At 31.1% G+C, this 15,869-nt stretch overlaps 1 protein-coding gene across 1 annotated transcript in view; it reads right to left on the bottom strand.

The window, feature by feature from the left end:
• Positions 1-1,874: 1,874 nt before the first annotated feature.
• The window catches only part of LOC114331280 (ras-related protein Rab-30-like), a 39,152-nt gene continuing 25,157 nt past the window's right edge, over positions 1,875-15,869 (bottom strand). The window contains exon 5 of the mRNA XM_028280796.2: positions 1,875-8,449. Within this exon, the coding sequence (XP_028136597.1) occupies positions 8,345-8,449 (105 nt within the window). The 3' untranslated portion in view covers positions 1,875-8,344. The remainder of the gene's footprint in view (positions 8,450-15,869) is intronic.

Here is a 15,869-nt window from a genome sequence, read left to right as displayed (position 1 = left end):
TGACTTCATATGAACATCTTGCTGGTGTCAAATTATTAAAATTAAAAGGAAACAAACGCCAAAATTGTACTAAACTGCTTCTGAAGCTGTCACGTGCAAATTTGATATATAATACATACAAAGAAATAATAAATAAAATAAGTATTAACAGGAGAACCTTTTAAAAACGGTTTAAGGCTATTACTACTGAGTATATTAAAGTTAAAAAGCAGAAAAGAGAAGGCCTATATTCGCGATGTTAAGTCACAAGGACGACCTCTCGTGGCTGACGGCGGAACTAAATTGAGGCCTTTTTTTCTTTTTATTGCCCTGCTATAATGGGGGGTTTTAATGTCAAATCGTTGTCAGTATTTTCGAAAATCAATATAATTAATAAATTTTAATACAAATGATTTAATTAAATGCTTACAAACCCTTTATCAAAAGTGTTCTTATTTGTATGTTGTGTTGCAGAATATTTGGAGTAAATTTAGGACGAATACGTTCTTTTTCATTCTACTGATGCTGGTAGATTAATCGATGGTACTAAATTTTTCACCTTATTGATTTTTTTGAACATACTGACAAATATTTTAACAACGATTTGACATTAAAAACCGCCATTATAGCAGGACAACAAAAAGAAAAAAGGCCTCAATTTTAGTTCCTCCAAAATTAACGAGAGGTCGTCATTATGACTTAACAACGCCAATTCTTCTAGATCACTTACAAAAAACTATTTTAAAACGGAATGTTTATGGCAAGTATGACATTTTCAAAACATACACTCGCCTGCAAAAAAATCGATCCACTTAAAAATTTGGTCATTTTGATGTCCCGAATTTCCTAAACCTGTTGTCCGATTTAAGTGATTTTTTTACCATGTTATAGCCCTATTCATTAGCAATATCGCTAATATTGTTGCTAGACAGGTAAACTGCCATTTTATACCGGCTGTACGAATCAAACTGTGTTTTTTTTCTCAAAGTTCGCTTCACCCTGTGGACTATTCTAGCATTTATAAAATACTGAAATTAAAACCCAATTGTAGCCTCAGGTTTTCTTAACATTTTGTTTTTAGATCCATTCGCTTATGTTGGATAATAAAAAAGGTAGGTACTTTAACAACTTGCCATGTTCGTCATCAGTACGAGGTGTTTCTAAATAAGTGCGACAAACTTTAAGGGGTAATTTTACATAAGAAAATAATGACAGTTTGTTTTATAATCATGTCCGCAAACGCTTCGTTTCCGAGACACGGGATGTTCAATTTGTTTTTACAAACTGACGATTTATTTATTTATTTATACTTCATTTATTTATTGCTTTAAAACCAGTTATGCAAATCAAATTTGGTGGGTTTTAGGACATAGCTATTGCCCATTTTTTCACATACAACTAAGAATTATATATTCACCATTGGCGTGCATACAGGTAATATGGTCGGTCATAATACCCGTTTGCGCACCAATGCTGAATATTAAATTCTTAATTGTATGTCAAAAAATGTGCAATAACTACGTCTTAAAACCCGCCAAAATTGATTTGCATATCTCAACTGGTTCGAAAGCAATAAATTAATCGTCAGTTTGTAAAAAAAAATTGAACATCCCGTATCTCGGAAACGAAGAGTTTGCGGACATATGATTATAAAGCAAAACTGTCATAATTTTGTCATTTAAAATTACCCCTTAAAGTTTGTCGCACTTGTTTAGAAACACCCTGTACTGATGACGAACATGGCCAGTTGTTAAAATACCCAACTTTTTTATTATTCAACATAAGCGAATGAATCTAAAAACAGAATGTTGAGAAAACCTTAGGCTATAGTTGGGTTTTAATTTTAGTATTTTATAAATGCTAGAATAGTCCACAGGCTGATGCAAACTTTGAGAAAAAAACACAGTTTGATTCGTATACGCGGTATACAACGACAGTTTACCCGTCTAGCAACAATATTATTACAGCGATATTGGTAATGAGTAGGGCTATATAACATGGTAAAAAAATCACTAAAATCGGACAACAGGTTTAGGAAATTCGAGACGTCAAACTGACCAAATTTTTAAGAGGATCGATTTTTTTGCACATGAGTGTATTTTGATTCACGAATTCTCGTTTTCTAATAAAAATACATACGTAATACATACCTACTATTTTTTAGGTAAAGTTTTTGAATAACAGTAGATAATACCTTTTGTTGCTATTGTAATCAACGTAAACATTGGACAACAGTAATTTATTGTCCTCGGGAAAGTCCATAGTTAATAAACCAAACAGGTAAATCCAAATGAAATCAATAGCGAAAAGAAAGTTGGTGAACGACATTGATGATTACATAATGTAAAACAGTAATTAGTAATACTAGTCAATAACAAAACTGCCCGCAATAGAAAAATTAAAGCAAAAACAATAACAAGAAGAAAGTTGTACAATGAACAAAGCGAAAATATAAAATTCCAGGACCGAGAAACGAAACAAAAATATAAAATAAATCCATCAGTTCCCGGAAAAGCCCATCAGATAATAGCCTAATACAAAAGCAGATAACGACAACCTAAAAACAGGTACGTGCAAATGAAAACAATAACGAAATGAAAGTTGCTCAGGGTTGCTTCATAATTATCTGAAATTTAAAATTACAGTAAAAACAATAACACAAGGAGAAAGTTGTACAGTCAACAAAAAGAAACGAAAAAATTTAAGGATCGAGAAATGAAACAAAAAAAAAGAGTGTGTACTTTGTACGCACGTAAGAAGTTATGCTTCTATTTTTATGATTTCAACGAAACTAATATATTTTAATTGTATTTTTATTTAAATTTAAAACTAATTATTTTAATACTTAAAATAATTAAAAATAACGTTAATACGTAATTTTTATGAACTGAAGCGTCCCGCAATTACTTTTCTCGTGAGTAATCATATAAACTCTAAAAAAGTCGTTTTTCGACAAAAAATGTATACTAAACTTACGTGCATAGAAATCGGCCCACTTTAAAATTTGGTCATTTTTGATGTCTAATATTTCCTAAACCTATTGGCCGATTTAAGTGATTTTTTGAACATGTTATAGCCTGATTCTTTAACAATACCACTGTAATAATATTGTTGCTAAAGAGGTAAATTTTCATTGTATACCGGGTGTACCAATCAAACTGTGTTTTTTTCTCAAAGTTCGCATCACCCTGTGGAATATTCTAGCATTTATAAAATACTGAAAGTAAAACCCAACTATAGCCTCAGGTTTTCTTAACATTCTGTTTTTTGATTCATTCGTTTATGTTGGATAATAAAAATTTTTAATTGGGCCAATTTCTATGCAAGTAAGTTTATAATTGTTTCATGGGCTACCCTTTCGATTTTCTGCTGTATTTCTTCAAATTTTAAAATCGTTAAAAATGGTAAATTCTCGAAAAATAATGTTAATACGTTATTTTTTGACGAATTGGAGCATCCCAGCAATTTCTTTTCCCTTGAGGAATCGTAGAAAATCTAAAAAACGTCAGGTTTTCTACACAATTTTAATAGAACTATATAACTTCTAACGTGCGTACAAAGTACACACACATTATTTTTCTCTCTATTAATAAGTCCAAATATATATATCAAAACTATTTAAAAAGTCAGTACAACTATAAACTTACTTTTGTCTCTGTTCTCACAACTTAACAACCATAACCATAATAATAAAAATGACAAACCACAGCCGCCATATTGGATAATTTTTGACATGTCATTGGAATACTCAATCAGAGCAAACGTATAAAGTATTTGCACTTAGTACCAACAATTATTGATGAATTCGAGCACATTTACAATCACTCCCAATCGCGCCTAAAGAAGTATAACTTCAATAAAATAAATCCACGTTCAAGACGGCAAATTTTACGAACACAAAACAAAAATTTTCAGGAAAGCTCCATGACATAAAAATCTTCTCCTTAAGGTTCCATCTCCTATCGAAGGTTGGGTATCAATATGGCAATTCTTATTTTACTTACAGCAGCTCTAAATAGTTGGTGAGAGCTCAGACTAAACCATTCCATTAGTTTTCTTAACCAGGAGGTTCGTCTTCTTCCTCCATCTCTTTTACCTTTTATTTTGTTCTCTATAATCAAACGGGTGAAGTCGAGTTCGCTCCGCTTCGTTCAGGTATATTTTAGAAGGGTACGAATTGGCTCCCGCATGAATGCGGGTAGGCTCTCATATAATCGCGGAAACATTAGACATTGTTGCCAAATCGTTTAATATTTATACTGCTTAGGAAATTTACATAGTGATATAGACTTTTTATAGGAAAATTATACTTTTAGACAAATACTTTTAGAGTTTGTTTTAGTTCAACATTGGCATATGTGGCAATTTTAACACAAATTATCGGTGTCGGCCGGTATGCGCTCGACCGTTTTGCGCTCTTACCTGAAATCGGCCGGTTTGCGCTCTACACTCTAATACCCGAAAGTTAAGTTAGGACCGAAGGGTTAGGTCTTCCTCCTTTCCCATAGATATTTCTAAGAAGGTACCTGTTTCTAACAAAAAGAGAAAATTTGAAAGAAGTGACAACGCTGGGTGATATTTTCGACATGTTTAGGTAAAATAAATTTTGTCTATGGGAGCCAATTCGGACTCTACCTTTTTTAGTTCAGGTAAAATTCTTACCATTGGGAGCGAACTCGACCCCGTCCAATCAAACGCATCAGACTATAACGAGGACCTCTTACTATATGACCGAACTTTAGGAATAAAAATCCTTTTTTCCTGACTTTTTCTAAAAATATTCTCAATAATAATAACCTTAAAATTTGTGCTCAAAAAGATCCTCACATACAATATAGACGTAATAATAATAAAGTTTTAATACAGTATCTCAAAATTATTCTTATTTATAATAAAAACAAATATTTATTTATTTATGACTTAATTAATAAGGACTAGTCAGGTATAAAGTAGATCAATAAATCATAAAAATGAAGAAAAAATCAGTCATTAAAAGACATAATAAGTAGTAGCTGCACAAGCTGTTTTCATAGTCAGACAAAAAACGGCCTACAGAGATTGACATAGCGACAACTTTCACAAAGTTTACTAATGGTGCTAATAAACACAACACAGTAGCTCCTCTTACAAAGTATCGTTCGCAAGTAAATTGTTTCAACATTAGTGCAGTCACTGAAGGTGGATATGAGCTATTACCTCCGATTTCGTTGAACCTCCATCAATTTCCAATAAAATTTGCAAAATTTGCTATATCAAGTTATTAAGATAAATAAATACTTTTTGGGTTATTAAAGATCAAAGATTTTCATTTTTTGTGAAAAAATGCAAGTTTTAAAGCTGTTATGGAGCACGTTTTAAAGCTGTCATAAATAGATCACAAACTATAAGTTTTTACCAAAAAAAGTTATCATTACCAAAATTAATTAAAAATGTAAATTTTTTCGGCGAGTACTCAAATCTAAGTATTTAAGCTTAACGGGAAAACGATGCATTTTATAACATATACTCACTAAACACTTGTTAAAGTCCTCACAAATACCTATCAAATGAGCTCCAGAACTAGCTGATAGCTTCAAAATTTTATGCTCCAAAAATTTTTCAAAAATTTATGTTCTACTTTTACAAAATTTTCAGAAAAATGATATTTTTTTAGAATAACTCTGATAATTTTTATGATATCAGGTTTCTCCAATTTGAAAGGTAATTTCAAGGGCTATCAAATCGCATTGAACTTAATCTTTTATATGTTATTTTTTTAAGATAAAAAGTTAAAGGACCCCGTTTACATGGTACTCGTCGTAAAATGTAGGCTTTAAACGTTTCTATCTCGGTTATTGTTTATCCTACAAAAATAAAAAAAATAAGTAAAATTTTTTCCATAAAAAAAACTCAAATTTCGTCCGTCCATAATTTTTTACGTATATCGAGAATTTTTGGAGTTATTATCCAAAGAAAATGAAATTTACGAATAACGAAAATCATATTTTTTTGAACTGAAAACTTCTTTAGGGACGTTGTGCGATTTTTGGATAGGGGAAAAAGCATTGAATTCGCGACCGTCATCGCGACCGTCATTGCGATCGTCATTTCTTCGACGAAATAAATTTTGTATATCTATATTATGTGTATCTAGACATAAAGTGTATAGAAGTATTTAAATTTAAAATAAATGTAAAACCTATTTTTCGATAGGGAAAAAGGATTTATTTCGCGACCGTCATCTCTTCGGCGAAATAAATTTTGTACGTATACGTATTGAAGTGAAAACTTCTTTAGGGACGTTGTGCACTTTTTGGACGGGAAAAAGTATTAAATTGGCGACCGTCATTGCGACCGTCATCGCTTCGAAGAAATACATTTTTGAAGTGGAAACTTCTTGAGGGTCGTTGTGTACTTTTTAGATGGGGAAAAATTATTAAATTAGCGACCGTCATCGTTTCGACGAAATAAATTTCTTTAGGGACATTGTGCACTTTTTGGATGGGGAAAAATTATTAAATTTGGATGGGGAGAAAGTAATAAATAAGCAACCGTCATGGCTTCGACGAAATAAACATTTAAAGTAAAAAATTCTTTAAGGACGTTGTGCTCTTTTTGGATGGAAAAAAGTATTAAATTATCGACCGTCATCGCTTCGATGAAATAAATTCGTGAAGTGAAAACTTCTTGAGGGACGTTGTGCACTTTTTGGATGGGGGAAAAGTATTGAATTATGGACCGTCATCGCTTCGACGAAATAAATATTTGAAGTGAAACTTATTTAGGGACTTTGTACACTTTTTCGATGTAAAAAAGTATTTAATTAGCGACCATCATCGCTTCGACGAAATAAATATTTGAAGTGAAAACTTCTTGAGGGACGTTGTGCACTTTTGGATGGGGAAAAAGTAGTAAATTAGCGACCGTTATCGCTTCGACGAAATATATTTTTGAATTGAAAATTTCTTTAGGGACGTTGTGCACTTCTTGGATGGGGAAAAAGTATTGAATTTGCGACCGTCATCACTTCGCTGAAATAAATTTTGTACATATATAAATTATGTGTTTGTATACATAAATAGCATAGGGCATACTCATCGCGTATATCGTATATGATGTAGGTATAGCACTTCTTTTAGGATGGGGTAAAATCATTGAGCTCGTAATTTATATACTATAAGAAGTTTTCACTTCTGTCGGCACTCCCACGAATGCCTTTAATTTTTTTTTCAATGCAAAATGTTTGAGGCCATTACTTATGCTAAAGTAAAGAAAGTCTTATAGGGATTACTATAAATTTTAATTTTTGTGGAAATGGCATATGTTTTGTTTGTCACTAAAATAGAATAGAATAGAAATATGCTTTATTGCCATGAAAAATTTTACAATTTTATCGACAAAGCTTATAAATAGTAAAAAAAAACAAAACAGTAACAATCCAATTTACTAAAATTACATAAATCGTCAATAAGTTAAATTAAACTTCTAATTAATCTAGTTAAATTAAACCACTAATTCCTAAAAAAAATCAAAAGGGTCCTCTTATTTTCATCACAACTTGCTTAATTTTGATCCTATCAATCAACTTCTTCTGGAGCTCATATGATAGGTATTCCTGAGTAATTTTACAAGTCTTTAATAAGTATGTTTTATAAAATGCATAGTTTTCCCGTTATTTGAGCTTGAATATTTAGATTTGAGTACTCGCCGAAAAAAATATACATTCAATTACTTAATTACTCACTTTGGATTGATATTAAAACGTTTCTCAAGTAGGGAGTTTATTCGATTTTTTATTAGCTTCAATTCTGATATTAATTACTTTTTTGTAAAAACTTTAATAACTAAAAAATATTGATTTTTATTAATAACTTGACATATAACAAATTTTGAGTAGAATTTGTCCCTTTATCGATTTATGGGTTTATTTTTAATAAAAATAATTTTCATCTCATAGAAGGGGTGACATCCACATCCAGTGTAAAAGTGCAAATTGGCACCATGTCGCTTTTGTTTCTTGAGGTATTCTCTAACTACTCACTAATTTTTATGAAAATCGATGAGATTCGACGAAATCGGGCGTAAAATTCTTCAGTGACTGCACTACAAATATATGTCTACTTGTTGAAATAATTTACTAGGGAAAAATGTACATCAAAATAAGGACATAATTCAATAAATAAATTCAATAATTGTTTGTAAAAACTTGGGAAACTGGGAATAATTGGTTTTGTTAGTGGTATTTTTAACTCGTCACAAGTCTTTCTTTTGTATAATTTGTCTGACCATGAAAAATAATTTCGTTAAACATTACAAAAATCAACAATCTCTGCAAAATAGTTAAAAACATTTCTTACTGTCGAGCTAAAAAGCGCACTCCTAGAGACTACTGCAGCCTGCTACAACAACTAGAATCGTTAATAGTCGACGTCCTACCATCGAGAGTTTGGTTATTGGCATCGTATCTAGGAAGATCTCGGTTTCTGGCTTGCTAAAAATGAAATAGAAATAAAAACCTAATAGTTTAAAGTTTAAACGATATAATATTATTACAATTCTGTGAGATTGATCCCAACGCTGTCACCAATGTTACACTTCTTGAAAATAACTTTATTCAAACCAACAATCTTACAATAAATTTTTAACTTGAATGATGTTAAACATACTATATAGATGTTAAACATACTCCAAAATCTTCAACAAAATCAACAAAAAACGGAAAATCAAGTATCGTAATAATATTGAAACGAATGCTCTAGCGTAGAAAAATAGTGTAACGAGAGAGTTAATTTCAACCGACCGCAAGTAACGGTTCCATCTCGATATAGCCGAGAAAGATCTGTATGGAACACGTTATGTACTGAAAGCGGCGAGGAGGGACGTGGGAAATTGCAGGAATGTCAGTAGAATAGAGATGGCGAGTCTAGATTTTCCCGAATTTTTGAGCTCTTATACAGTATGTCTGCGTAACTTGGAACCTATTGATAACTTTTTTATTATCTTCTTCATCCAGCCTCAAAAGTCCACTGCTGAACATAGGCCTCCTCCCCTTGTTTCCAACCCCATCTATCCTGCGCCGCTCTCATCCAGTTTTTATTTAGCTTTCTTAAGTCGTCAGTCCATCTTGTAGGCGGTCGACCGACGCTCCTCTTGTCTTCTCTTGGCCTCCATTCTAATAACCTCTTTGTCCATCGCCCATTTGTCATTCTGGCTATGTGTCCTGCCCATCTCCACTTTATTTCCTTTGTCATCCAATCCAAACTCTTAAAAGCATGTTCTAAGACCGTATTAAAAAGTTTTGGTGACATTGGGTCTCCTTGTCTCTTTTTTATTATCAGTTTTACGAAAAAAAGTTATTCTTTATAAAATACTCTGCATCGCATCGTATAGAATCTAAGATGCAATCATCAGATATCAAGTTTTATTAATTTTATACGAGATATGTCAAAAAATGTGAATTCACTCAAGAGTACCTTTTATACATACTTCACAATATCGAAAATTGTTATTTAGGAAAGTTGTTTGGAATTAAAAACGATATGAGAGTTTAATGAAAGGGTAACAAATCAATTGGATGTTCTGTCCAACAAAATACATGGGACGTTTTCTTAATCTGACGTTCCAAATTTTTAACCTGTCCCACAATTAAAACTTCCCCTGTTCCAGTGTTCCCGTACATCAAAGTTTGTCCGACTAGAAATGTATAACATATGTATAATATATGTATAACGTATAATATATGTCGGAATTGCCGATATAAATGAGTCAGATTAAATTAAATTATTAGAAGAATTTTTTACTAAGCAACAACTTCTTCTTCTGCTTCTTCAGCCTGTGTTCGTCCACTGCTGCACATAGGCCTCTTCCATTTTTTGTTTCCATCGATTTCTACTCTTGGCAATTCTCATCCACTGCTTGCCCGCGACTTGTTTGATATCATCTGCCCACCTCTTCTGTGGTCTGCCTACTCCTCGCCTGTTCTCTCTTGTTCTCCAGTTTGTTAGTGTCTGTGTCCATTTTTCGGAATTATCTCGGGCAACATGTCCGACCCATTGCCACTTGAGCCTTGCTATGCGTTCTAAGCAACAACATTATTGTTTAATTTATTAATATTTTGTATTTTGACAACAACATCCGATGTGGGTCGAAACGTTAATAAAATCATTTTTTTAGTTAAATTGTGGCTTATTTCCCATTTACAATAGTTGATTGAATTTGAGTTTTTCATTATTTGTTTTGAAAATTTATTTACAATCTCGTTAACAGTTTCGTTAACAATTTCCTAGTGATTTCTTCCCAAAAACTATCATTTAAGTTTCGTAAGTGAAAAATTCAATTTTTTTAATATTAAAAATTATGTATGTATGTTACATAGGGGGCATAAAATTTTTAGAAACGCTAAGGTGGGCCATGGCACAAAAAAGGTTGGGAAACACTGGGCTAGACCCTTTGGTATACCAAGGAAATTGGTAAAGTTAGTTCAAGCCATCATGACTCACACAGAAGCGCAAAAACGAGTTCAAAAAATCAATTGACAGATCCCTTCCAGATAACTAAAGTGTTAAAACAGGGAGATGGGCTGTTTAATATATCTATCAAATATGTTATAAGAAAAATGCCCGTAAACCCAAAAAATTTATTGTTTAATAAGTCTAAGCAGATTGTAAGGTACGCAGCAGATGATGTAAACTTGATGAAAAGAGCCGCAAGAGACATCAAAGAACTTTATGTGGAGCTTGAAGGAAATGCGAAAGAAATAGGGTTAGCCGTCAACGTAGATAAAACTAAAGCCATAATACACAAGGAAACAACGAAACTTACAGAATTTGACAATAGACGGAGCTAATATTGAAGTAGAAAAACAGCTCACAAACCTGGGTGTACAGATAACTGAGGGCAGCGAGGAGGAAAAAATACGGAAACGAATAATACTCCAGGATAATAAGCTAGAAATAGACTATGTTCGGGACACTCAAAGATCCAGGTAGCTGACACTTTTTTAGTTATTGTAGACCTATAGAAAGAAAACCTACCTTTTCCTGCCTAGAGTTCGCGTCCGTTTTTTAATTATTAACAATTTAGTGCAAAAATCGCAATTTTTTCGATTTTTTGCACCCCATTCAAAAGCTAAATAGTTGACATAAAATTACAAAATTTAATTTTTTAGAACTTTAAAAAACCTTCATTTTGAAAGTTAAAAAATTAATTTGTTGCTACGCAAACTGCAAAACAAGTGAAAATCGTTATTTGTTAATAACTTTTACTAAAACTACCTTAGAACTTTAGTGTTTCACCCAAAGTTGGGTACTGGGGTACTTAACAAACCCTCAAAATTTGAGACCGATCCATTAATTAGTTTAAGAGTTACTCTAATTGTTTATCCCAGATACCTCTATTTTGCAATAACATAAGACAGAAAATAGTGAAGATGGGGCAATTCTGCGTATGCCAAAATTAAAGTAGAAAACTGATGCTATCAAAATGTACTAAAAAAAGATAAAAAATATCTAATATAGTCAAAAATCCTAATGCCAAATTTGTGAAGTTTTGTAGTTTATAAACATTTAGAATAACTTTAAAAATATTGTCCGTAGAAAAAATCATTTTACATATTAGAAAAGCTGGTATTTTAAACAAATTTTTAAAAATGTAGTTAAATTGGTGACTAGTTGTGGTAAGTGAAGGGGGAGCTGGTAGCCGACAAATGCATGAGTTCAAGAACTAAAAAAGGCAACTTAAAACTACTATCATTTTCTATATCTCGGGATCTACTGAATATATTCGTTCTTGATCGTTCTTTTTTTTTAATTTGTATTTTGACACATTTGTATTTTGTGTACATTTTGACTTGAAAATTTTTATAATTAAGTATTTTCTATGGGAAATAAGCCACAATTTTACTAAAAAATGAATTTATTAACGTTTCGAAGCCCAAATCGGGTTTCGTTGTCAAATTACAAAATACTATTAAAATAAACAAAAATGTTGTTGCTAAGTAAAAAAAATTCTTCTAATAATTTATTTAATCTGACTCATTTATATTGGCAATTCAGACGTATATTATACATTTTAAAATAGAAGATTTTAAAATGATATCGCCAATATTTATGAGTTGCCTTCCTGGGACGACTTTACTAAAAGATAGTTCATTCGATTACATGAAATCAATCCCAACTCAAGGATATCCGTCGCAAAAAAATCATAGCATGTGATCTGTCTTTAAAAAGACAACCAAATGCAACGATGACAGTAAAATTCTCGCGTTAGAGATTCCATAGTAAATCACGATTTTCCCTAAATGAGTCAGATTAAATAAATTATTAGAAGAATTTTGTTACTTAGCAACAACATTTTTGTTTATTTTAATAGTATTTTGTATTTTGACAACGAAACCCGATTTGGGCTTCGAAACGTTAATAAATTCATTTTTTAGTAAAATTGTGGCTTATTTCCCGTAGAAAATACTTAATTATAAAAATGCCCCAAGGAAATAGCTTCAGAACAACATTGAAAATTTTTGTCTTTAAATGTTATTAGTTGGCGCCTGTCCCTTTTTAGTATTAGACGAAAAAAGCGAAAATTGACCGTTTTTTGATTTTCACTTGTTTATAACATGTACATCATCAAAATGGGCTGCAGGAAACATATAGGTTATTAATTTAGATGTCCATACTACTCAAAAAATTTGGTTTCGGCCTGGAGGGGGATGTGTCACGAGAAAAATCTTATTTCTCTGGACTAATAGCAGAAAACAGATGTTTTAAAATTGAAAAAATGTAATTAAACAAGAATAACAAACTATACCACAATATCCAATGCCAAAGAGGCAGAAGAACGCCGAAAAGAGACGGAGAGACAACGTAGACGAAAGTATTAAATTAATGGCAACATCGGATTGGAAAACCAAAATTCAGATATTGAAAAGCGCAGAATAAAATTACTACAGCTAGGACTTATCAAAAACTATACAAAATAAGAAAAAGAAAGTTGATTATAATATCAACCATAAAGAATGTTAAGAAAAAAATAAATAAAAAACGTTTTAGAATTATCACTGTACAATTAGTTAACAATTTACATTAAAATCCTTATTCCCCAAAATAATGAGGAATTTATTGACATAAGTAATATTTAAACCGAAATATTTAATGACATTATTTATTAATGATTAATTACTGAACACAATTACCTAAACCTACAATTTGTTTGCTAGTTAGAAAGTTTACTCTTATCAGTTTGTTATTTTATCTTGTTTCCTCTTGGCCATTAATAAACAAAGAAGTTCACTGTGTATTACTCAAGTTTCAATTGTTTTAGGTACCTGGACAGGTCATTAGTATTTTTGACAAAATTTATAAGTAGATAACCACCATTAATTATCATTACCATTTTTAATGCACCTACTCTAAAATAACTAATATTTTAAATACCAGCAATTGAATTTATAAATGTTTCTAGGAACAACCAACTATAAAAATTTATCTTCTGATCAGAAAAATGTGACAAAATAGAAATAATAAAAAAGTGTATCCATCCAGAATAAAAGCCTTGTTTCTTTACACACCTTCAGTTTTAACTGCACAGTTTCAACTGAATAGTCGAACCGTTCAGTTAAAACTGACATCCATATGGTCTATAAAAAAATACACACGTTCAGCTTTATCAGTTGAAATAATTTTTCTGTTGAAGTCACTCGTTACCAGCAGAGTCACCATGGCTTCACCGGATGGTGCTGTAGCAATTATTTGTCTATTACGCATTTTGGAAAAGACAAAACAAAACAGAAAAGCACTTGGGTAAACATTGGTTATTAAAACGAAAACAATATCCGCATGATAATTTACTGAAAGAGCTGAGTTACTCCAAAAGACTATAATAGCTATTTAAGAATGAATAGTTGACATAAAATAACAAAATTTGATTTTTTAGAACATTGAAAAAGCTTCCAAATGTCCATCTTTGAAAGTTAAGAAGACAATTTGTTGCCTGGCAAACTGCAAAATAAGTGAAAATTATTATATATGTTAATAAATTTTATTAAAAATAACGTAGAACTTTGGTGTTTCACCCAAAGTTGGGTACTGGGGTACTTAACAAACCCTCAAAATTTGAGAGTGATCCATTAATTATTTTAAAAGTTATTTTATATGTTTATCCCAGAGACCTTTTTTTGCAATAACATAAGATAGACAGAAATAATGAAGAAAAATTCTGCGGATGTCATATGAAAGTAGAAGACTTTTACTATCAATATGTATTAAAAAAGTATAAAAAATTATTTATTATAGTCACAAATTCTAATGTCAAATTTTTGAAATTTTGTAGTTTATAAACACTTACAATAACTTTAAAAATATTGCCCGCAGAAAAATCTTTTTACACATTCGAAAAGCTGGTATGTATTTTACACGGATTTTCAAAAATGTAGCTCAAATGGTGAGTAGCAACTACACAGCTTTTGCTACACACCTTCAGTTTGAACTGCACAGTTTTAACTGAACAGTTTTATCTAATGAAATTTCAATTCATTTGTCAGTTGAACTGTACAGTTTTCAGTTTTGTCTACACATATTTTTAACTGAACAGTTCGACTGTTCAGTTGAAACTGTGCAGTTAAAACTGAAGGTGTGTAGCGGTCTTTATTTCACGATACTTTTGAAAATATGTCAGTAATCTTCGTAAATTAAATAATTTGCCAGTTAGTCCAGAGAAATAAGATTCTTCTCGTGAGACATCCCCCTCCAGGCCGAAACCAAATTTTTTGATTAGTATGGACATCTATATTAACAACCTTTATGTTTCCTGCAGCCGATTTTGATGATATACATAGTTATAAACAAATGAAGATCAAGAAAGGGTAAATTTTCGCTTTTTTCGTCTATAACCAAAAAGTTAAGCATTTTAAACAAATTTGAGAGTAAAAAACTCATAAATCGTCTAAAAAATTTCAATATGGCGTTCGCTGAATATGTCTATCCTCATTGGTTGCTTTAAAAATTGCAAAATAAATCATAAATTTTGAGTTTTTACAAATATTCATAACTTATGTAAAAGTTAACTTAGAACCTTTTTATTACACGAATTACTGAGACTTCTGGTGCTTAAATTATATTTTCAATTTCAAAGCAATTGGTCAAATAGTTTAAAAGTTATTTAATTTGTTTATCCCAAATTCATTTTTTTTTGCAACACTATAAGTCAGAAAATTATGAGGTTACAGTAAGACTTCTGACAGTTTATGGAAGAAGAATATTTATGCTATTGACTTAATTTAAAAATGACAAAAAGGAATTTTAAACAGTGTAGAATTATTTTGCAAAAACACGTCGATTTTTTGCTAACTTATAAACAATTAGAATAACTTTTTAACCGTTACCCGTAGAAAAATTATTTTTTCATATTTGGAAAGACTGAATTATTATACACATTTAGAAAGAAAAACAATTGTCCTAGGACAATTAGGAACGAAGTTAGCCCCCCCCCCTTTTTTAATTCACATGTTTTTGCAAAATAATTTTGCAGTATTTAGAATGATTTTTTGTCATTTTTTTTTTAATTAAATTAATAGTATAAATCTTCTTCTTTCATAAACTATCCAAAGTATTAGTGTAACTTCATCATTTTCTGACTTGAGCGTTGAAAAAAAAATTAATTTGGCATAAACAAATTAAATACCTTCTAAACTATTTGACCAATTGCTTTGAAATTTAGGGTATGATTTAAGCACCAGAAGTCTCAGCATTCCGTGTAATAAGAACGTTCTAAGTTAATTTTTATATAAGTTATGAATATTTATAATAACTCAAAATGTATGATTTATTTTGCAGTAAGCAACCAATAAGGATAGACATATTCAGCGAACGCCGTATTGAAGTTTTTTATACGATTTATGAGTTTCTCACTCTCAAATT

The sequence above is a fragment of the Diabrotica virgifera genome, chromosome 1, assembly GCF_917563875.1.
Source record: "Diabrotica virgifera virgifera chromosome 1, PGI_DIABVI_V3a".
Taxonomy (NCBI): Eukaryota; Metazoa; Arthropoda; class Insecta; order Coleoptera; family Chrysomelidae; genus Diabrotica; species Diabrotica virgifera.
The sequence above is the reverse complement of the archived record's forward strand: the minus strand, read 5'-3'. Positions and strand labels throughout refer to the sequence as shown.